Here is a 24,984-nt window from a genome sequence, read left to right on the forward strand (position 1 = left end):
TAAGAGACAAAGTCCTGACCTTGTATGTACCAGGTAATTTAAAATCTCAGTTTCCAAACGGGAAGTTAAGATAAAGGCCTCATTTGGTACATCTAAGATAACTTTCCTTTACAGCTTCCAAAAGATTCAGCAAAGCAGCCTGCCAGACAGATAAACTCCTAGAAAGCTTCCACTTTGAACTCACGCTGTACTTAACTATTGTCTCTTAATTTCGTTATACCTTGTTTTTAAATCACCCTTTCATGAATTAAAAAGAACAAAAAACCCACCAAAAGCTAGGAGTAACAGAAAACCCATAATATTATTAAAGGATAACTAGCAAAAATTAACACTAGATATCAAAGTTAATAATAATACTTGAAAAGCACATTTTTAAAGTCAGAATAAGACAAGAAGGCCCACTCTCGATGCCTCAGTTCAATATTATACAGGAGAGCCTAGCCAACACAAGAAATAGTAATGAGGCAGCAGTATTAGTTGGAAAAGAAGGAATAGCTTTGTCATTACTTTCAATAACATTCAATCTAATGGGGAAATCTAGAGGTTATCAGAACTAACAAGACAATATAGGAAGGTTGATGGAAATGATAAATATATAAAAATCAAAAGCATTCCTGGGCTCCTGGCTGGCTCAGTCCAGTGATCATTCAACTCTGGATCTCAAGGTTGTGAGTTCAAGCCACATTAGGTGTGGAGCCTACTTAAGTTTAAAAAAACAAAAACAGGGCACCTGGGTGGCTCAGTCGGTTAAGTGTCCGACTTTGGTTCAGGTCATGATCTCACATTTTGTGGGTTCGAGCCCCACATCAGGTTCTGTGCTGACCCTGCTAGCTCAGAGCCTAGAGCCTGTCTTCAGATCCTGTGACTCCTTTTCTCTCTGACCCTCCCCTGCTCACACTGTCTCTCTCTCTCAAAAATACATTAAGAACATTAAAAACAAACAAACAAACAAAAAACAATTAGGGTTGCCTGGGTGGCTCAGTTGGGTTGAGCATCTGACTCTTGATTTGGGTTCAGGTCATGATGTCATGGTTCTTGGGATTAAGCCTCGTGTAAGCTTCTGTGCTGACAGCATGGATCTACTTGGGATTCTTTCATTCTCTCTCTCTTTCAACATTTCACTCATATGTGGAATTTGAGAAACTCAACAGATGAACAAAGGGGAAGGGAAGGAAAAAGAAGATAAAAACAGAGAGGGAGGCAAACCATAAGAGACTCTTAAATACAGAGAACAAACTCAGGGTTGCTGGAGGGGGGTGGGTTAAATGGGTGACAGGCATTAAGGAGGGCACTTTGCGGGATGAGCACTGGGTATTGTATATAAGAGATGAATCACTGGGCTCTACTCTTGAAGCCAAGACTACACTATATGTTAACTAAAGTAAATGAATGAATGAATGAATAAATAAATATTAAAATATTTTTAAAAAATCAATAGCATTCCTACATTTTTGCCAAAGCCACATGTATTATTTTAAAAGGATAGAGCCATAAGAGTCATAAACATTTTTAAATATTTCAATAATAGTTATATAACAGGGGGCCAGGTGGCTTAGTCAGTTGGGCATCCAAGTCTTGATTTCGGCTCTCATCATGATCCTGGGTTTGTAGGATCGATCCCCACATGAGGCTCCACGCCAAGGGTAAGGCTCTCAGGGCACCTGGGTGGCTCAGTCAGTTAAGAGTATGACTCTTGATTTCAGCTCGGGTCATGATCTCATGGTTCCTGGGATAGAGCCCCACATCACTATCACCTCAGAGCCTGCTTAGGATTCTCTCTCTCTCCCCTTCTCTACCCCTCCCTCCCTTCTCAAAATCAATTAAAAATAAAAGATCCTCCGTCTCTCCCTCTTCCCCCTCTCCTGCTCACGCTCTCAAAAACAGAAAAGTTACAAAACATAAAGCACTGAAAAGATAAAACAATGGGACATACCATAGGCAAGTATGGGAAAAATATATGTAATTTCCCTAAGAAACCTATCAATTCAATTAAAATCCAAACAAAATCCAATAAAGGTTTTCCTAGAATTAAATAAACAAGTTAAATATTTTATTAAAAAGAAAAGAACCAATAGCAATGGATATTTTCTTAAAAAGAAGATTAAGGGGGAAGGCACATACAAAGACTTCTCAAGAAACTAAGATAATTTAAGAAAATGTACTACTGATGCAGGATCAGAGAGAGAGAAAAAACAGCAGAATAGAGAACTCCTAAGTAAACAGTTCTTGATGAACAATAGCACAACTGAGAAATTTTGAAAAAATTATAGAATAACTTTAGGACTTCACCTTAAGTCAGGAAAAAATTTCTTAAACAAGACACAAAAAAATGGGGCACCTGGTTAGTCTAGTCGACTGAGCATCTGGCTTCGGCTCAGGTCATAATCTCACAGTTCATGAGCTTGAGCCCCACAATGGGCTTGCTGCTGATGGCACAGAGTCTGCTTTGGATCCTCTGTCTCCCCCCGCCAGGTCCCTCCCCCTCTTGCATCCTCTCTCAAAAATAAACATTAAAAAAAAGACACAAAATATACAATACATGAAGGAAAAAAATGACAAATTTGACATCGTGCTTCCAACTTTTTCTATCACCAAAACATCATTAAATTGTTAAAAGATAAACAACAAGCTAGAAGAAAATATCTGGAATGCTGGGAACAAAATGTTGGAATCTAAAATATGTAAGGAATTCCTACAAGCCATGAGCCACCCAGGTGCCCCTAAATTTTAATTTTTTATTTTACTTTCTTTACATTTATACCCTCTTGTCTACTGATTCATTAGGAATGATGTTGGCGTCATATTAGAGGGATTGATGGAAAGCCAATGGTTGGAAATATTTCAGTGAAGCTTAACAAATCATTAGAAAAATAATCCATAAGCTGATAAGAAAAAAAAGTCAAAGATATAAAAAGCTGATTGGCAGAACTACACAACCAGTAATGACATAAAAAGTAATTTCGTCTTGGGGGTGCCTGGGTGGCTCAGTCTATTAAGCATCTAACTTCAGCTTAGGTCACGATCTCATGGTTTCTGGGTGTGAGCCCCACGTCAGGCTCTGTGCTGACAGCTCAGAGCCTGAAGCCTGCTTCGGATTCTGTATCTCCCACTCTCTCTGTTCCTCCCTCACCTATACTCTGTTTCTCAAAAATAAACAAACGTTAAAAAAAAAAAAGTAATTTAGAATAAATTCAACTAAAAAAAATAACAGTGCATCTTCTCATTTACCAGATCTGTAAAAATTAAATAGGGACATAGGAAGGTAGAGGAGAGAGCTCCTCTCACACGATTGTTGGTAGATACATAATTTCAGATTTTTTTGAATGCAATCTGATTTTAATACTTTAAAAATTATAAATATGCATACCCTTTACCCTAGCAATCAAGTCTACTCTATTTTTCTATTTTTTTCAAAGAATACAAACATTAAATGTACAATATGAAAACACAGGCTATTTTTATGGGATAAAAAGATGTCATTTATCTCACACTCACAGAAAGATGTCATTTATTTTCTAAATATTTTATTGGTATGTCTAATTATAAAATTTGCTGTTTAGTTACACTACCTCATCCTTTTCCTTCTTTGGTGATATGGCTGGGTAAATAGGGGGAGGAAGGGGTGGTGCACCAAAGATACAGACATTCACAAAATAAAGACAGCCAATTTCTAAATAACTGAGATTTGCCAATAGCTGAACAAAGCAAATTCATCTATAGACTTTTAAGTCCAAAGTCTGTCACGTAAGTTTTTATTTTACTCTATTGTTACAAAGTAAGCTGAGCTACTGGCTATAAAAATTGTTCTTTCTTTCCCAACATGAGACAGGAGAGACCCTCATTACAAGTGTCACAATCTATCTACTTCCCTTCTTTACTCATATACAAACATATTATCAGAACATGTCAGAACTGAAAATCACCTTATATCAATTGATTCAATTGCCTCACATTATATATGAAGAGGAAACTAAGGCCTAGAGAAGTGAAAAGAGGCAACATCTCAAAGTCATAGTGCAAATAGGAGAGTTGGACAGGAACCCATTTCTCTGGATTCCAGACCCAGTGAATATTCTTTCCCCTATATGACATGGCCCTGACAATGTCACCCACTGAACCACCCCTAACTGATGACATGGCCATTCAATGGTTAGCAATGTAAATAAGAAGTGTCCAAGAACCTCTGGTTGTTTGCAGATGGTCGCCAGAGAACCATGATGACAAAGAGGATCATGGAGAACAGCAACCGCCAGATGGCGTCATCCACCCAGAGCTCCCGCCAATCCTACCAAAAGGAGAAGTACATTTTTATACATAATCTTAATTCATTTCACAAAGCCTTTGGCAGAGAACAAGAATCACTTATTTATTCACTTAACTTAAATTTACTAAGAGCCTACTATGTGCTAGGCACTGTGCTAAATGCTGGGACTAAAAAATAAATAAATAAATATCGTTTCTTCCCTGGTAGTGTTTATTGTTGCTAAAGAAAAGGCACTAACTGAATAGACCACTTTATTTATGCTTCCTTATAGCTCTGAGAAATTTTAAGGAAAGACTTTTATACAAGCTATGGGAAAGTAACATTATGTTGTTATTTTTATAGTCTTCATTTTATTTATTTTTACCAGCTTAGCTCTGGCTTCCACAGAAATGCTTTGCCAGGCTCTGTGCTCAAATCTTAAGTACAGAGCTTCTACTTAGATTAGTGTTATTCACACATACTTAATGTTTAGGATTCTCGATTTCCTATTAAAAAATTTTTAGTTAAGGCAGATTAGGTTATGACAAACTGTGATGATCATTTATAAGGTTCTCTCCCACTATTGGGATATACAGTCAGTCCTTTCTCCCAATGTCTGCCCAAAAAACCCCACAAAACAAATCTATCATTCTAAGCACAATGTTTATATTGAATACTTAGGAGGAGGGAAGGATTCTAACCCTCAGAGTGGAAAACTAACCCTAACTTCTTAAAAGGTATGAATGTTACCATTGTCATCAACATCATCGTCTATGTATAAAACAGTACTCTATTCACAAATGCATGTGTTTATGTGTTTATAACTCACCGACTGACAAGTCACTATCCTGAACTTCATGGTTGTCCAGATGATAAACACAATAGATGCTAACCGGAAATGAAAAACCTGGTCACAGTGTGAATATTAGTTTACATCCCTAATTACATTCTCTGATTCTAGTTAAGTGGAATACCAAACATCCCTAGCTCCCAATACATCACAATCATTTTCTGTCAGTTATTTTAACACATTTATTCAATCCAAATTTATTTATAACTGCTATAAGCAAGACCCACAATTCATACTCTTGTCAATCCTTTCTGTACTTAAAGAATAGTTTAGGGGCGCCTGGGTGGCTCAGTTGGTTAAGCCTCTGACTTCGGCTCAGGTCAGATCTCCCATTCGTGGGTTCGAGCCCCACATCAGGCTCTGTGCTGACAGCTCAGAACCTGGAACCTGTTTCAGATTCTGTGTCTCCCTCTCTCTCTGACCCTCCCCCTCTCATGCTCTGTCTCTTCTGTATCAAAAATAAATAAAACATTTTTTAAAAAATTTAAAAAAAAAAGAATAGTTTACCATCTGGCTACTTAAGTAACCCTCAGAATTGGAAAAGAAGGTATTAGAAACATGGCTTTTTCCAGATTAATAATATTTTTTCTCTTTCTTTATCCTTAGTATAATAATCCTAATTTTTCTTTGGTTGATCAGATGGAAAAAGAGGTTGATAAAATGACAGCAAGACAAACAGAACTGTTGGTTCCAATTATAAGCCAAACCTCCCTATTCCTGGTATAAGCCAAAAGGCAGGCAAATTAGCCTACATTGGCTATAGTCTAACCTAATGGATATGTGCAACATATATGTTAAGCATGTTTAGTGACATATGTAGGGGCAATAAAATAGCAATGTACACTGATCTGAATTCTAAATAAAATTCTATATTTGTTTTAATAAAACCAAATAAGCAAATATTAACGTCTTCTAAAAGAAATCTAAAGGCTATATGGCACCAATGCTAACTTGCCTCAAAAAAAAATGTCCCAGAAAAAGAATGAGACAGGAGAGAGATATACCAAGAGTTGAAATCATATGTAGTTGATCTTCAGCCATGAAAAAAGTGGTTCTCAAACTTTTTTTGAACCACAGACCCACTTAAGAATTTGACAAAAGTGAAAGACCACTTTCCCAAGTAAAATCTATAAAACTTTTCATGTAATTTTAGAGAGCCTACCTATGGCTTCTCAGGTTAAGAATCTCTGTTCTAAAAGAACTGCATTTAAACAGCAGGAAGCTAGTCTCCAACTTACCTGCCACTGCCAAGATAAGCGTGTTGGTAAAATGTCGGTACAAAGAGAGTTTTACAATGTTCCTCCGAAGTTTTAACAGCTTCATTGTTTGAGTCAGGCTAATAAATATGTGTTTGCAGGTCAAGGAAATCAACATTCTGAAAAAACGATAAGCTAGTACACTAGTCTTTATATTTCTTTGAGAATCTGAGGTCAAACTGACAGAGCTATGAACACCTGGCCTAACAGCTCTCTCGCAACCTCACAAATACCCCAAGCCTCACCATGATTAGTAAGAAAGTCTTCATTTTCAATAAGACTTGAAGAGAACATAAAACCAGGATAAAAATGAAAATGCAAAAGATAGGAATAAAAAAGGAAAAATATAAAGGAGAAATAAAGATAGGAAGCTTTCTAGAGAAACAAGGAAGAACAAAATGAAAGACAAATGGAAGAAAATAAGATAAAAATGAGTTAACAGGCAAAAAGAAAAAAGGGAGTTAGCATCCTCTCCTTTCTTCTCTTAAGGTAATGGTTCTGTTCTTACCGTCCTAACCCATCTAGTCTAAAGTCATACACTCATGCCTACAACCTCCCATGGTTTACACTCAGTCCCCTTGTGCCATGTGAAGAAACCTCCATCAGCTGCCTGACTTATCCATACAATTACAAACTGGCTGAGAATCTCAGGCAATTAGGCTCTAAAAGCAACAACTATTTTCATGACATTATCCTAAGTACAAGTTGCTGCACAAAGATAGAGAAGAGCTAATGACTACTATAGATGATTAATCTACTCGGACGTTCAACCTTCAGAATGAGCTGGAGCTCACTTGTGCCCTTTAACAGAGCCCTAACTGCTACCTAATCACCAAGTCATTTTCTTGTATGGTCCAGTCCCTCTCCCCACACCTCTCAATATGCGTAGTAGAGGTTCACAAAGCACTCTTGATAGATACTGACCTAGAAAAGCTTCAGCCTTTTGGGCCCAATTTCAAACATTTTTGATAAAGGACAATCCCCCCAAATTCACAAAATTAAATCTTTATTTACAGTCAGCCTTTTATAACAGTCACAGTCCATTAAGACTATAATTGGATATAGGACCAAATAATGCAAAAAGCAAAATAAAATTTTTTAAATCCCCACAAGATAAAAGTCCCAACACCTGAATCCTTCATCTAATAGCCCAACTCCCTAATAAATAAATGCTTACTCTTGAAAAGCAAGAGAAAAGATTATTCAAATAGAAACCTGTTTGTTATCTGCTGGTTGACTTTTCCTATAAACAAATCAGTATTTATATCAAAGAATGAAAGTCTTCAAACAATCCCAAGTCCAATTTTAAATTAGAGGGTATGAAACACTTACCCTGTTATCCTGTATAGGTTAAAGTCTGCTAAACCTACTTAGAATTTTAAGAGAGTCAAACAACCTCAGGGCATCTAGTGGCTCAGGCAGTTAAGTGTCCAACTTTGGCTCAGGTCATCATCTCGTAGTTTATGGGTTTGAGCCCCTTGTCAGGCTCTGTGCTGACAGCTCAGAGCCTGAAGCCTGCTGCGGATTCTGTGTCTCCCTCCCTCTCTCTCTGCCCGTACCAGCTCATGCTTGGTCTCTCTCTCAAAAATAAACATCAAAAAAATAAAAATTAATTAAAAAAAGGAGTCAAGAAGCCTCATAGAGTTCCTAAAATCATATTTTAAGAATCAAAATATTTACATAATTTTCAAAGCATTTAATAATTGCCAGAGACTGAAAGAAACAGTAGGACCAGGGCAGCCAGTGACTCTAACACCAAGTAAGATACATAAGTCCAAAATTGAAGTGAAATGCTCATTTTTAAAAAAAGTCAGAAGATTTTATCTTGTGCCCGGTCGGCAGTCACCAACTCTTGCTGCAATTTTTAAAATTAAAAATAAAATAACTGCTTACCTGAGCTCTCAGGTTGTTAGACTGAAAATACCCTATTCCCAAAGTAAAGAGTAATCAACAAAACTGGTAAAACCATTTGCAGAAAGATCAATGGAAACCCATCTCCAAGGGGAAAAAATGGACCGCCATCAGACAAGTCAATGAGAAGGATATCCACCAGCACAGGGCAGTGTCTAGGAAAGCCAAGGGGATAAAGGCCAAGGAAGCAAGATCAGTCTGGGCCTGCAGACAAAGAAAAAGAGGTTGTGAAAAAGATGAGAGCACAGAGAAGACACCAGCACATGATTCTGCATTTATATAATCATCTGGAATGATTTTGCACTCGAACCAAAAGAAAATAAGGAGTAATACTTTGCACCTACATCATTCTTCCATCTGACAAACGATCACACAGAACATACAACTGTAAGCATTTCACACAAACTGTTGATTACAATCTCAATACAGCATGCTGCTAACTAAGAAAAGGCAAGCACCACACAGCTCCTAAGACCCATGTTAAGAAGTGACCACAATGAACAGCTGTGGTGTTACAAGCCCGTATCCCATTCTATCATCTCCTATCATTGTGATTCTGGCTACATGTCTAAAAAGATCATTCTCATATTTCAAAGTACTGTGGTGTTAATATATTATTAACAATTTCCAGAACTGTAATATAATGTAAATTTACAAATAAAAGCACACCCCAAAATAAAACCGAAGGCAAGTATCTGTCCCCAAAACTATGCTGCTTGTTTCACACATTTATGTATATAAAGTGCTATATCACCAGGATATTATTAAAAGGATATCCATAAAATAATACAGGCATCAATTGCAGAGAGGGCCAGGTTTACTATCAGAACCAAGAGATAAGAAAAAGACTACAGCAGCATAAGAAAGAAAATGAAATTGACAAAGGGTTAAAATTACTAAAAGTCTTAAGGAAATTACATAGAGCACAGTGTGATCTGAAAAACAAATACACGTGAATAAAGTATTTTATTTTAAGGAGCAATTTACTGCAAAACCTAAGGAGCTCAGTTATCTTGAGGGCAAAGTCAAATTTACAGCTTTTGCCACCTTGAATCTAATGGGTTATTGCTGGGAGTGATTTTTAAATAAGTAAGAACTGGGATAACCAGTTCTTCTTCACATTAATCCAGCTCTAACAAAAATTTATCATCTTAGTGCTTTGGTTTTATTTATCTTAATGCTTTGGTTTCCCTTCCTTGCAAAGGGGCATGATTTTATAATTCTCAAGAATGATGTGAACAACTAGTTGCATTTTAGAAAACACTTTGAAACTCAAGTGGCGGTTAGAAAAGAGCAATACCACTTTAAAACAAAAAACAGATTGCGGAGCGAGTACATGATTGCAATGTTTGCCCCTTATACAAGAAAGAGAGTCCACTGTGAGGAAGGAGGAATAAGTAGCAATTTGGGGACAGGTGGGAAAGCATTCATTCCTGGTCACACATTAAACTTATATAGCTCTAGTAGATTAAAAAGAAAATTTGCATTATGCATACACGTTGAAAATCAGAGTTCAAAGGCGACTTAGAAGAAAAAGCTCACAGACATTTCAATTCACCCTCTCAAGACAAAAACAATGTATATGAACTGACCATAAATACTCAGATTAAGCAGTACTGACCCCAGTAACTCTGAGGACCCCTTCCATGCCAGAGAACAAAAGATAGAGGGCTCCTGCTACCACAACTTTGTGAAGAGTGACTCCAAGTCGAGGCCTAAACAAGAAGCAAAGACAAAACTGAGTATCAATGCTACAAACTCTAAAATAAGCTAAGTAACAGCAACTCTTGTTGATTAATACAGGCCAACAACTTAGCAGAGATAAGCCAGAGATACTTGATTCATCTGAGGAAAAAAAATTGGAAGAACATATGGTCTTAAACCAAGATAGTGAATAACAGAACTTTAGATCTGGTCCCCAGATACTGTATTTAAAAAAAAAAAAAGGCCATTTTTATTACACAGAATTTTCAAACATTCAATAGTATAATGAACCCCTCTACATGCATCATCCAGTCCCAGTAACTGCTAACCTATGGCCAATCCTGCCTCATGCAAGGCTCATCCACTTCCCATTGTCATATGATCTTTCAGCGTGTCTTTTTTTTTATCAGTAAGGACTGTTAAAAAATATAACCACAAAATCATTATCAAATCTAAACATTTTAACAATATAAGCAAATATCCTATTGTAACTCTTCAGATAAACTGTACATGTGTAAGCTCAGAATCCAACAAAATACAAAATCTTCTGAGCAGCTTTAAAAAAAATTTTTTTTTTAACATTTATTCATTTTTTGAGAGACAGAGACAGAGCGTGAGTGGGAGAGGGGCAGAAAGAGAGGGAGACACAGAATCTGAAGAAGGCTCCAAGCTCTGAGCTGTCAACAAAGAGCCCAACACAGGGCTCAAACTCACAGACCGTGAGATCATGACCTGAGCCGAAGTTGGACACTTAACCAACTGAGTTGCCTAGGTGCCCCTTCCAAGCAGCTTCTTGAAGAAGTCTTAAATCCATGATATTCAAAATGCCAACCAATCAGAATCTACATTTTAACAAGATCTCCAGGTGATTCATCAGTGCACTGTAAGTTTGAGATGCACTGCTATAAATCATGTCTACCTAAGCGTAAGTGATATTTGTTCTTGTATTTTTTGTTATATGCTAGCTAAGCTCCGTATGGGCAAGAATTCTTCTCCCTACTGTCATATCTTAGAAATCTAGGCCACTCCCTGACATATAGGAGGCACTTGAATATTTGCTAAATGAATTAAAGAACTTTAAAAATGAAACCCACCCCACTCCCCTAATCCCACTGAAAGCAAAACTCCTTTAAATGAATAAATTACAAAAATTAAAACTCAGGGGTGCCTGGGTGGCTCAGCTTAACTGCGTCCAACTTCAGCTCAGGTCTTGATCTTGAGGTTCCTAAGATCAAGTCCCATGTCGGGCTCTTTGCTCACAGCTCAGAGCCTGGAGCCTGCTTCAGATTCTGTGTCTCCTTCTCTCTCTGCCCCTCCCCTGCTTAATACTCTGTTCTTTGTCTCTCTCAAAAATAAACAAACACTTAAAAATTTTTTAATTAACTCATTTATTTAATCCCACTTAAAGCAAGACTCCTTGAAATAACTACCTATACCTGGATACTTTCAACTCCTCTGCTTCTGTTTTCTCTCTCGAACGCTCTCCAATCAAGCTTTTATCCTAGCACTTCACTAAAACTGTCTTGTTAAGATCACTTATATCTCCCATGGAGTTAAACTCAGTGGTCACTGCTCAACCCTCTTGACAATCACTCTCTCCTTCAAACAGTCCTCAGGTTTGCCTCTCACAATGGTCCTTCTCATATCCCTCTGGTCTAATTCTATTTCATCTCACTGAATTCTAAATAATTGAAAATGTTCAAGAGCTCAATCTTTTCTATATACGCTTACTTCCTTGGTGATCACATCCCAGTCTCACGGCTTCACATAACATCTATATACTGATGACTCCCAAATTAATATCCTACTCTTTCCCCTTTATTCCCTTTTGGCATCTAACAGCCCCTAATCTGGACTCTACTTCAAACTTATTCTATCTAAAGACCTCCTGAACTCATAAATGTCAATTCCCCCATTCCTTGCTCAGATCAAAATAGTTGACATCGTCCTTAATTCTTCTTCTCTTTCACATCACACATTTGGCCCTTCAGAAAATTCTGTTGGCTCTACCTTCAAAATATACACAGAATCTGACATCTTAGCACCTCTTCTCCTAAATGTACATAGAGTTCCCTCACCACCTTGAGATCTCTGCTTAAATGTCACTAAATGAAGCTTTCCCTGGCCACTCTATTTATAACTGCAAGGTCCACTCCTTGCCTGGCATTCTCTACACCCTTGCCCTGCTTTACTTGCTCCAATAGCACCTATCGTATCATTGACATGTTAGATATTTTACTCACTTATTTTTACCTTTATCCCCTGCTCCACAAATGTAAACTTCAAGTCTTTTGTTTATGTGCTGTATCCCCAGGGCCTAAAATACCATCTAGTATATAGAAGGCACTCAGGAAAATTTTTTGAATAAAAGGTAAATTATTTTCAGACTGTTTTTTCAGACTGAATGACATTCCCATGAAAAAATGATTTGCAGAAATATTATAGAAGATTAAAAGTCACTGCAATTTCACTCTAGGAGTTTGATATTTTGTCATTCACTATATTGCAGATTTTCTTGCAAATGCTCCTTGAGTTTTAAGAAGTGAAAAGGAATACTTTACATTTCCTGGTTTTTACAAATCTACAAAATTTCAGACAACTGACTTATTGCAGTTTTTACATCAGTTCTTTCAGAATGACAATGGAACCTGAAATACTGGTTCAATTTAATCAGTGTCTTAATATGTTCTTGCATAAAAAGTTAATACTTACTTGACTATGCCATATCCGAGGCTGACTATGATGACCAGGGTTCGAGCCAGGGAGCGTTTAACTGCTGAAAGCAGCTCTGCAAGTATCAGAGCACCCTGAACTGTGAGAAAGAGGGAAAGGTTTAGGTTTAGGAAAAGGCGTGACTCTAGAACAACAACTTAGAGCTAGAACTCTAAAAGTCGTCAGCATAAGCATTGGAATTATCCTGTTCAAAGAGAACACCTCTCCTGCAATTTTTACAAATAATCACATAGCTGATTTTACCTACCTTGCTCTTGTGAATAGCAATCTGGGTGTGCTCAAATCACATTCCCTCCCCAACCCTACTTCATTAAAATCAGCAGAACACCTCACCTACTTGGACAGTTGAGAAGACTTAGGAACTTTCCCCCATTTTTAAACACTGAGGAACACACACTGAAAATATATAAATACATTGAATATACATACTGAAAAGCATAAAATACATAAAGTTTTGAAATCATTTTCACATCTACTATTTTCCAGCTCTTTCAAAGACTGTGAAAACTCTAATTAGTAATCTTACAACAGTTATCATTAAAAATTAAATGTCTGATGAGAAAAAAACAAAGCTATCACAAAAAACTTCAGTACAAAACAATCTGTCATTACCTGCTCACTTTAGTAAACCTACACACCCTCATATTTTCTTGGTATTACTGTATTTTCCAGGTTCTTGGATGTATTCTGCCCCCCCAATAATATTTTAACATCTTTGCAATCAAAGTATGTTGTATAATCAATGGAATCTTACTATTTAATTGGCAATAATTATTTCCTTTCTCAGATGCATATAATAATGGTGCCTTAAAAATCAATGGCAATTGAGAGTCAATGATGGTAATGACCTTACTCAAAATGGCCACTACTATTATAACTTGTGTGAGTCTATCTCAGTACCATCACTCTAAAATCACTGAACCCGTTAGTCATAGGCTTAAAATAAGAGTCACGATCATAGTGATTATGCTGAAGTTATTCTAGTAATTAAGTAACTGAAAAGTTAAATCCATTAATGACTGCTGCTCTGAATAGAACTGTTAAGTCTTACCTACCAATCATTCACAAACTGGCGAACGTTTTTTGGTTACATACCTGACTCTCCTTTGTATCTGATATTCTGAAATTCTGCATAGAAGACAGCTTTCTCAAGCATTCCCAAGAAGATGACAGCACCAATCCAAAACTGAATCCTCAGGAGATCTCTCCAGTAGCAGGCAGACCATGCCAGCCACAGAACACCAAACAGGACATATACAATGCACATCACCATGAAAAACTGTCATCCAAATGGGTAAGAAATAAAAAGGAGGATTAGGGCTGAGAGCCCATTTAGAATCAATACATAGTCTTTAACTATTAAAAAAAAATACATATTCTACCCTCTACTATAAAGATAATTATTTCTTTGGAATTCCATATTAACATAAAAAAATGATCTTCTCTTGCACAGATAGAGACTACCTAAGGACCTATGAATAAGGTAACTGCTCTTCTGCATTTTCAGTTAACTAAAATTACATAAATGAAGATAACACCAAAGAGGGAAAAAGTATTGGCAGGGTTATGATACATATGAAGGCCATAGACACAGAAACAGACATGAGACAGTGTCACCATTTAGTTACTTTAAATGGGATCAGAAACTATAGGGCTATAAGAAGTGCTCTGCTTTGGATTCTAGAGAGAATGTGAGATGTGAAATTATCTTTGAGGTACTTTCCAGTTCTGAAATTCCATAAGATGTCAATCTCTTCATTCTACAGATGAGAAGATGAGGCACAGAGGGATTCATGGACACTGTGAAGGTCATATTCTAGTAAGAAGTAAGTACAGAACTACAAGAAGTATTTTCTGAACTGTTCAGGAACAATTGTTTGAAGAATATTGCCACAAAATATGGACAATCTTTCAAGTTAACTCATGTAATGTTAAGGTTAAAGAATTTAAGTTCACTTACAATCATCAGTGGATATTCTTCAAGCGTGAGATATTCATATGGACCCTTCACTTCAACAGTCACTGCCAAAACAGAGTCCTCAGAATTAATGTAAAGGATGCAGAAATTAAATAGAAACATTGTGTAATATTTGATGAAATTAATGGAAATCTCATTGGGTCACTTACTTTTAACCATTTCAATTCTGGTGAATATTAATTACATTTATAGAGCACTCTGAAATTCATGACGTATTCTCATGGTTCACACTGTGTCCCACTCAAGCCTCCATGTTCTGCTCAAGTCAGTATCCTAAGTGGAAAAGCCCCGTTCCCATATACACATACTTTAAAGACTAGACTGAATGTATTTCCTCCACAAAGCCTTCTGTGAGCTGCCCAATTGGAACTAGAACCCATTTCCTCTAAATTCTAAACACCTTTCATATATACTTTTTCTTATATCACTAATGTGCTTTGACAACTACAGGACTTCATTCTGCTGTCCTCTTTGTCTTCTATCTTTATCTAGATTTTCTAATTTTTATCATTTTTTACCTCTTCAATTTTATGTGACTTTGCTATCTTAATGTATCATTTTCAGAAGCTCCTTAATAACAACAACAAAGTGTTTAATTACAGTAACAAGAATATAAAAGACAGATTTGCCTTACTGAAATAAAATGATTATTTTTTAACTATGATTATTTAAAAATTATAATTGATAAAACTATTTGGATAAATTTTAGGTATGATTGTTAAATAAAAACTGATTTATATGAGAAATTATATCTATATCCAGAAACAGATGAGTAACTGTCTAGAGTTAACAAAAATTTTCTAGTTTTCATCAAGGAAAAAGGAGATACCATTGTTAAAATTAAACCTGGTCCCCCTCACCAAGAAACGTAAACCAGGTCCAACACTCATATAAATAAGGAGCATCCCATAATAGCAATACTAAAAATTAAAGATTTTCTTTAGGGGCGCCTGGGTGGCTCAGTCGGCTAAGCCTCCGACTTCGGCTCAGGTCATGATCTCACGTCCGTGGGTTCGAGCCTCACATCAGGCTCTGTGCTGACAGCTAGCTCAGAGCCTGGAGCCTGCTTCCGGTTCTGTGTCTCCTTCTCTCTCTGCCCCTCCCCCTCTCATGCTCTGTCTGTCTCTGTATCAAAAATAAATAAAACATGAAAAAAAAATTAAAAAAAAAAAAGATTTTTTTTAAAAAGATTTTTTTTAACCTTTATTTGTTTTTGAGAGCCAGAGAAAGAGAGCGTGAGCGGGGGAGGGGCAGAGAGAGGGGGGATACACAGAATACAAAGCAGGCTCCAGACACTGAGCTGTCAACACAGAGCCTAAACCAGGGCTTGAAATCACGAATCGCAAGATCATGACCTGAGGAGAAGTTGGACCTTAACTGGCTGAGCCACCCAGGCACCCCACAATCATAAACATTTTAAGCAGACTGGGTATTATTAAATCTATACCCAGTTAATTTAATAAAAGAGCAAATAAAATAAGTTATTATTTATTACTCTAGGCTAGGGGACAGCAAAGTATAGCACATGAGCCAAATTCGGTTATCTACTTTTTATAAATAAAGTTTTATTGGACAGCCACGTCCACTTACTTACATATTATCTATGGTTGCATTCGCACAACAATGGCAGAATTGGGTAGCTGTAGTACAGACGTTTACTAACTGGTCCTTCAAGAAAATTTGGTTACCCCTTGCTCTATGCTACAATATAAAATAACATTTACTGAGCACTTACTGTGTGACACACACTAAAGAAAACAGAAAAAGATACAGAAGATGTTTTCCTGCTAGAAGGGAGAACAGGAAAGCAATAGAGAGAGCTATCCTTCTGAGCCGGTCCCTAAAGGATGAGTGTTTATTTCACAGAACAAAGTAAAAAGCCATCTGGGAAGAGAAAATAACATGAACAAAGACAGGTGTGAAAATACATGATATACATTTAAAGAACATGTAGTCTGACACTGCACAAAGTATCCTATAGTAGCGTTTTTAAAAGAAAGCTACATCCCAATGTACCCAAGCTGCAGAGTTTTATAAACCTTCCTGCGGAATGTAGACATTTTACAGGCGATGGGACTCAACATCAAGGACTAACTGAAGGGAAAAAGGATAGTAAAACTGTTTGAGAAAATTCTAGGAATTTCACACAGTGTAGTTAAGTCCATGCTTTAAAGTATCTTCTTACCTCCAAACAATAGATGGTTAAAACAAAACAAGGATATAAGCTCAAAAAAAGATAAAACACCTCCAAATACCAAAACTGAATAGAAACTTAGAACAGTGTACGAGGCTGAAGCTATGGTCATGTTTGACACTGGGCAAGCTACAACAGTTGGGCTCCATCTCAGGAACAGTGAGATCATGATCTGAGACAAAGTTGGGACATTCAACCGACTGAGCCACCAGGCGCCCCTCCACTCTTTTCAAAGGTTGAAAGTAAATGTTGGCAAGTGCTGCTTTACACAATTACTCATTAGAAAGCTGTGGGCCTAGAAATACAGGAAGATACACATGTTTTAGGTCCAGAAATTGTGCCAGGCCATCTGCTGTCTTACCTAAATGCTATATCCCATATAACTATAGGGCATAAGACCATCTTCTGGATTGGGAATTAAAAGGATTCAACACAAGAATCTATAAAAAACAAAAATTTTTAATTAAGTCAAACAAAAGAAATAATGAAATAGACAGCAAAGAAATAGTTGAGAAAACTAACGAAAGTTGGTTTGCTGGAATAAAAATATAGTAAAATATAATTCTACAAAGATTTAAAAAGGAAGAACATAACAATAATAAGAGTGAAAAAAACAGGTGCCTCAGTGGCTCAGTTGGCTGAGCATCTGACACTTGGTTTTCGCTCAGGTCATGATCGCCTGGTTCATGAGTTTGAGCCCCACATCAGGCTCTATGCTGACAGTGCCAAGCTTGCTTGAGATTCTTTCTCTTTCCTTCTCTCTGCCACTCCCCTACTTGTATGCTCCCTCCCTCTCCCTCTCTCAAAATAAATAAAAGCTTAAAAAATAGAATGAAAAAAGCTACAGATACAGATTTTTTTGTAATGAAATACTACTACTAACTTCATGACAATACAGTTGAAGACTTGAACGATATAGACAATTTCTCAAAAACCACACTAAATCAAGAAAAAATAGAATCACTAACAAAACAACTTAAGAAAACCAATCAGTTGTTTAGAATCTATATGGAGGAAGCGGGGGAAAAAAAAAACCATTAGGCCAAAACACTATCATTAAATAAGTTCTACAACATTCAAACACTGGATAATCAAACCCTTACAAAAACTACTCCACAGAATTTAATAACAGGGGGCATTGTCCAACTCATTGTATTAGACTAACATAACCTGGATGCTAAAAACCATAGATGACAGTATGAGAAAAGAAAATTATAGGGGTGCCTGGAAGGCTCAGTCAGATGAACGCCTGACTTCGGCCCGGGCCACAAACTCACGGTTTGTGAGTTCAAACTCCATATGGGGCTCTGTGCTTTCCATGCATAGCCTGCTTCAGATCCTCTGTCCCTCTCTCTCTCTCTGCCCCTCTCCTGCTCGGTCTCCCATTCTCTCAAAAATAAATAAAACATTTTAATAAAAAAAAATTTATGTCATTAAAAAAAAGAAAAAAGAAAAGAAAATTATAGGCCAATCCTACCATGAACATAGACCAAAAATTACAAATAAAATTCTGGAAAATAGAGGCCAGCTGTGTGTGTGTGTGTGTGTGTGTGTGTGTGTCTGTGTGTGTGTATCAAGACCAAATATTGGCATCTCAGAAACTCAAGAATGGTTTAACATTAGAAAACCAGTTAGTACAATGTATCACATTAAAAGATTAAGTGGGGGGATCTACATGATCAGTTAAATCAACACAAAGCAGTTGGTAAAACTGAGCATTCATTCTTTCATAATAAAAAAATTTTTAAAAGGGGAGAGAAAAATACACGCTTAGTAAACAAGGAAAAGAAACATCCTTCACTAAACAATATTTTAAAAGTCTACCATAAACATAATGAATGGTGAAATGTGTTAATATTGCCATTAAAGTCAAGAGCAAGAGATGTATGGTAGTTATCACTGTTCCTATTCAATATTCTACTTGTGAGAAAGGAGAGGTGGGGAAAAAACTACAAAGAAGGAAGAAACAAAAGAAAAAAAAAAAAAAGAAAAAAGAAAAGAAACTACAGAAAATAAGACTGGTTAAGAAATGACCACAAAATTCCAAGTAAGAAACAGTGACCCATGAACTGAGTTAGTTAGGATTAGAAAAAGCACTGAGTAAAACTGAAACATTAAACAATTATCAGACTCAATTAATTCAAAAATCTGCAAGTTTTGAGTTGGTAATCAAGTTCTGCCAAGTCTATTTTCAGGATACTGAGAACATAATACCAATTTAAAAATTTAAAAATAGAAGGATCAAATGAAGGAAAATGAAGAAAACATAAGCAAAATACCCAAGATTGTCTGGTACACAACACACATTCTTAGTTATTCCCCCCTTAAAGCAATTTTACACTACTCATTATGCATGGCAAAACTAGATAATGCGAATGGTAAAGAGGAACAAAATGTACTTACTGGTAAAAAGATTACTAAGTGGATTTTCTTTTGAGGATTCCTTGGAGGGTGAAATGCCAACATGTACAATAAAAATGTATGGTGCATCTTGCCAAGTTTTCAATGGATCATGCATTGCCTTGGAGAGAGAAAAAAAAGACATCAAATTTACAAGTATTAAAACCTAAGAACACACGTTAATATGAAAATCTTGTTCCAGAACATGCCCAGAAACATGGCTGAGTTCTTCGTTTTCATTCATTAGGTAGTAGGCACAACAAAACAAACAGGTCTATAGTACATTCAATAAAGTAAGTTAGACTATAAATTACTAAAAGACAGTACATCTTATATTTATATGCACAAAAAAAATCACATATTTAGGGTCACCTGCGTGGCTCAGTCAGTTAAGCATCTGACTTCACCTCAGGTCATGATCTCATGGTTTGTGAGTTCAAGCCCCATATCGGGCTCTGTGCTGATAGCTCAGAGCCTGGAGCCTGCTTCAGATTCTATGTCTCCCTCTCTCTCTCTGCCCCTCCCCTGCTTGTGCTCTCTCTCTCATAAGAATAAATAAAACGTTTAAAAAAATCTTTTTTAAAATCACATATTTAACACAAGAAAAACCTCAGCTAAAAATCACTAAATTGAATCTGTTTCACAATAGATAAAAGATTTAAATCACCTCAAAACAAAACAAAAACACCCATGATGCTGACAGTGAATTATTTACAAACACTAATCCCTGAATTAACTCCCTTTGTTCAATGTTCTTCTCAAGACTACCAGATTTTCTGAGAAGGACTCACATCTTTATCAAAAATGTAATTATGGCTGGTTGATATGGAAGGAAAAAGTTACTGTTGCTCAAAGTAAAGAAGTGCAGGTAATTGCCTCCATGTTTACGAAACTGGCTACTTGAGAAAAATCTGCTCTGAGGCCAGTTAGTTTATACAAAGCCTAAGCAAAAAGCCTTAGAAGATTTGTTGCCATACTTGCTAGATGGAACTATAGACCTTCAAAAACATGAGACAAAACACAAAGATAAAGGAGATGAACACAGAAAATTATTGGCTTTTTCTTTGTATGTAAAAGAAGGTATTGTTACTTAGACTTGCAATTTATTACCTTGTGGTCTTAAAAAAAAACTTTTATCCAGACATCGCTGAGTAAGCTTCATTGATCTATGAAACCCCTCAAAGTGGATAACAGATTTTGCACATTTATGTGTTTTCCTATAGAGCCACAGGTTTTCTCAAATGCTCAAATTATCCTACAATCCAAGAAAAAGCTAAAAAAGAGTTCAAAAATTATATTCCATGGTACAAATCCAAAGTGTCATAGTAGATTAAATGATTCCACAGCTATACATTTACTAGACTATCTTAGTAACTTAAGAACATAAATGCCATGCTGAATCATTCCCTGATTTATCTCTGCCTGAAGGCCTCTTTGTAACAAAATTCAGGAACAATTTATGTGAAAAATTTAGAGCTTCCAAGTTGTAGGTACCTCATGTCCTGTTTACACATAACTGATGGAACCTTTCCTGAACTTACTTGTTCGTTAACCAATAAAACTAGGCATAACAAGCTACTCTAGTACTAATTTTATGTATCTTAAAACTACCTCTTACAAATTTCAAAAGGGACTAATTAATTCTCAGATTCCGGGATTTGACAGTTTCCATTTAACTCTGGAATATAGATATTTTGACCCTTTAAGAATAATAGTCATTTGCCAGACACTCTGTCACACATTTAACATTTATTAGTCTTTAATCCTCACAATAACCACATCAGACAGATGTTCTTTAATAGGTGAATGGATAAAATAAACTGTGGCACATTGAGGTAATGGAATATTATTTATTTAGCACTAAAAAGAAATGGACTATCAAGCCATGAGAAGACCTGGAGAAATCCTAAATTCATGATACTAAATGACAGAAGCCAATCCGAAAAAGCTATATATTATACAATACCAACTACATGACATTATGAAAAATGTATAACTATGGAGACAGTAAAAAAACAAAAACAAAAAAAACCTATCAGTAACTGCCAGAGGCTTGAGGGGAGGGAGAGGGGATTAGGTATAGGAAGCACTGAGGATGTTCAGGGCAATGAAACTATTAATGTATATTATAACGAGGGATATCTGTCATTTTACATTTGTTAAAAACCAAACACTGTACAACACAAAGAACTAAAGCAGCTAATGTAACTATTACAGACTTTGGCTGATAACAAGGTGTCAATGTTGGTTCATTAACTGTAACAAACGTGCCACACTGGTGCAGAATGGTCATGGTGGGGGAGTCTGAGTGTGCATTTGTGGAGGGGGTATGTGGAAACCCTGCTTTGTGTTCAATTAGAAAAAAAAACCTTTTTTTAATGTTTATTTATTTTTTAGAGAATTAGAGAAAGAACGAGTGGGGGAGAAGCCAAGAAAGAGGGAGACAGAATCTGAAACAGGCTCCAGGCTGAGCTATCAGCACAGTGCCCAGTGAGAGGATGAACTCACAAGACTGCAAGATCATGACCTGAGTGGAAGTCAGACGTTTAACCGCCTGATCCACCTAGGTGCCGCTGCTCAACTGTTTTATGAAACTAAAGCTGCTCTAAAAAATAAAATCTATTAACTTAAAAAACATCATAATGACAAATATATCACATTACTGCTTAAATCAAACCATTAAACTGAGTTAATAAAAACATTAAATCTTTTCTTAAAAAGTAGGGGCAGCAGATAGAGGCCCCTCTGTCTAAAAATTATCTTATCAGAGTTTTAATAGAAGGGAACAGAGGTGCTGAACTTGTGAGAACCCTTTAAAAATACGATTATTAAAGTATACTCCTCTTAGGCCCAATTTTCAGGAAGAATGATCAAAGAAAGAGAATTCTTTGACTTCTTTTGACTATACCCTGACTCAATATCTGTAAATATTACTTTGATATTCAACAGGGTCATCTTTCAGCCAGGGTTAATCACTAGGAACAGAACTCAAACCTTGAGAAGAATATAAAAGTATGCTATGCACAGAAGACCACTGAAAAAGCATAATTACAAACAGCCAGTATGCATATAAACAAATGTTCGGCTTCAACAATTATTTAAAAATACAATTCACAACAATTTAACCTGACAAACTATACAAAATCTGTTTTAAATTATAACAGCCATTGTGAGGAAGCAGGGAAGCTCGATCTTATTTTCTTGGGACCACAAATTGCTGTACTTTTTCTCCAGAGCACTTATACAAAACACAAAAAAAGAACTTATAAAATGTGCATACACTTGGACCTAGCAACTCCACCTCTAGGAATTTAGGCTAAGAAAATATTATAAATGTGCAGAAAGATATAGCTAGACATTATGAATGGAACTTTATCTATAAAAGTGAAAATTTGGAAACAACACAATATACATCAACCAGGAGTTAAATATAAAAATCATGGTAAAGTGAAATAATACGCAACCATGAAAAAGTGTAATACTCAAGATACCAATCTGCTAAATGAAAACAAAAAATATACAGCAGTATATATAATATGATCTCATTTTGGTTAGTAAGCAGGTGTGTTCTATGTAATCACACCAAACCACTAGAAAATAAAATTACAAGGGATTTTTAAGTTCTACAACCAATATATTTGCCCATATGGAAGTCTTCCAAAACCATAAAACAAAAATCTTAAAAAGTCTTCCACACATTGTAGGATTCCATTGCTGAATGATTAAGACTCTAAGAGAAATATATTTATAGTCTATTGGTGTGTGGTGGTAATACAGATGATTATTTTCTTTGAATTTATGTATGTTTTCTAAAGTTTTCATAATGAATACATACATATTAACAAGAAAAATAAATTTAATGCAGTCAGTCATGCCAAATTCATCTTTAGGTTAAAATTCTGTACAACTATAAATAGAGGCAGGGGAAGTGGAGACACTTCCAGAATGGCAGAATGAGGACCTCTGAAAATGTACTCATCCCTAAAAGCAACAAGACCACGGGCAAAAATGATCTAAATTGACTTTTTTGCCAAGTCCAGAAATTAACTAAAGATTTGCGCCAACCCTAAAAGTGTTTCAAAAAAAAACCAGTTGGATCTCACTAAGAAAAGCAAGCTTGTTGGGGTGCCTGGGTGGCTCAGCTAGTTAAGTGTTCAACTTTGGCTCAGGCCATGATCTCACCATTCTTGAGTTTGAGCTCTGTGTTGGGCCCTGTGCTGACAGCTCAGAACCTGGAGCCTGCTTCAGATTCTGTGTCTCCCTCTCTCTCAGCCCCTCCCCTGACTGCACTCCGTCTGTCTGTCTCTCTATCAAAAACATTAAAAAAAAATTTTTTTAAAGCAAGCTTGTGGTGCTTTTGTTCATCCTAATCCCATGTCCCTCTTCCAAGCTCCCTAAAACCAAAATTCTCACAACAGTAACAACTGTGGAACAACAGCAGCTTGGTAGCCACTGGGAAAAAACAGAAAAAGTGGAGATACCCCAAAACCCAGTGGCAGAGCATCTTTTGTGCCCAAGGCTTATTTTTTATGACCCGATTCAGCCTCATTCAGTGGGAAGGACTATATACTCAGGGCACTGTGAAAGACACTCAGCAGCAGCTGTGATCTTTCAGGCTGCTGCTTCTTCCCAGTCAATGTTGGGGGGTGGGGTATAGAGAGGCTGATTAAAAACTTAAAGAAAAATGGGGTTGGGGGCACCCCAGGTGGTTCAGTCAGTTTAGTGTCTGACTCTTGGCTTCAGCTCAGGTCATGATCTCCTAGTTCATGAGTTTGAGCCCTGGGGGCTCCTCCACACTTATAGTGCAGAGCCTGCTTGGGATTATCTCTCTCTGCCCTTGTACTTTCTCTCTCAAAATAAATAAACTTTAAAAAAAAGTTCCTTCCTATTTACAAGTAATATTTATGGGGTGATAATTACAAAAACAAGACTGATGGAAACAAATAGAGAAAATACAGGAAACACAGAAGGAAATAAAGGTCACTCATAATATTATCCACAACAACCATTATTAACCTTTTGGTGTTTAAAGTTTATTTATCTACTTATTTTTAGTAAGGTTTATTTATCTACTTATTTTTATCCCACCTGAAGCGGGATTCAAAGTCATGACACTAAGATCAAGAGTCACATGCACTATTAACCGAGCTAGCAAGGCTCCCTAACATTTTGTTGTTTTAACCTCCATTCTTAATCCTCTTTTTTAAATAGTAGGATACTAAGATAATTGAAAACACACAAACATAAGAAATCTGAAATATGTGTCAATGTTCCAAATTTCCTACTATACTTACAGTTTTGTCTCCAGTAAGAGTAAGGTTTGTTCCATTTTCCTTAGCCTAAACATTAAAAAAAGAAAATTAATTCAGAATTTTTACTTTACTCTTAGAAATATGTAACAATGGAAACAATTACCTCCAGTTTTTCTCCTAAGAGAGGCAATCGATGCACAAAATCCCCAGAAAAGCTCTATGAGAAAACATAACATTAAAGTTAAGTATGTTTAATAATAAAAGAATAGCTCAAAATCACCAAAACAGTTAAAGCAAAATACATTATAACACTAAATAATATAGCACTGATAGATGAAAGATTTTCAATTCACCACAAACAAGTGAGAACTAAAAAATACTATCAAACTAAACGGGCCACTCAATTTTTCTGGGGTGCCTGGGTGGCTCAGTCGGTTGAGTGTCCGACTTCAGCTCAGGTCAC

At 36.4% G+C, this 24,984-nt stretch overlaps 1 protein-coding gene across 6 annotated transcripts in view; it reads right to left on the reverse strand.

Annotated features, from left to right (window-relative positions):
- TMEM87A (transmembrane protein 87A) overlaps positions 1-24,984 on the reverse strand; it is a 42,826-nt gene that overhangs the window by 6,650 nt on the left and 11,192 nt on the right. For 2 of the 6 annotated variants that reach the window (XM_029952969.1, XM_029952967.1), the window contains exons 5-15: positions 24,685-24,738; positions 24,564-24,608; positions 19,273-19,390; positions 14,658-14,719; positions 13,793-13,976; positions 12,677-12,776; positions 9,882-9,975; positions 9,037-9,108; positions 6,332-6,440; positions 5,073-5,131; positions 4,182-4,285 (exon numbers count right to left, since the gene is read on the reverse strand). In XM_029952969.1, coding sequence (XP_029808829.1) covers positions 4,182-4,285; positions 5,073-5,131; positions 6,332-6,440; positions 9,037-9,108; positions 9,882-9,975; positions 12,677-12,776; positions 13,793-13,976; positions 14,658-14,719; positions 19,273-19,390; positions 24,564-24,608; positions 24,685-24,738 — 1,001 coding nt within the window. Of the gene's footprint in view, positions 1-4,181; positions 4,286-5,072; positions 5,132-6,331; positions 6,443-8,395; positions 8,465-9,036; positions 9,109-9,881; positions 9,976-12,676; positions 12,777-13,792; positions 13,977-14,657; positions 14,720-16,220; positions 17,310-19,272; positions 19,391-24,563; positions 24,609-24,684; positions 24,739-24,984 lie in introns of those variants that run through there. The other 4 variants (XM_029952970.1, XM_029952968.1, XM_029952971.1 and 1 more) reach the window with 3 other exon arrangements.

Source organism: Suricata suricatta, chromosome 9, assembly GCF_006229205.1.
Source record: "Suricata suricatta isolate VVHF042 chromosome 9, meerkat_22Aug2017_6uvM2_HiC, whole genome shotgun sequence".
Taxonomy (NCBI): domain Eukaryota; kingdom Metazoa; phylum Chordata; class Mammalia; order Carnivora; family Herpestidae; genus Suricata; species Suricata suricatta.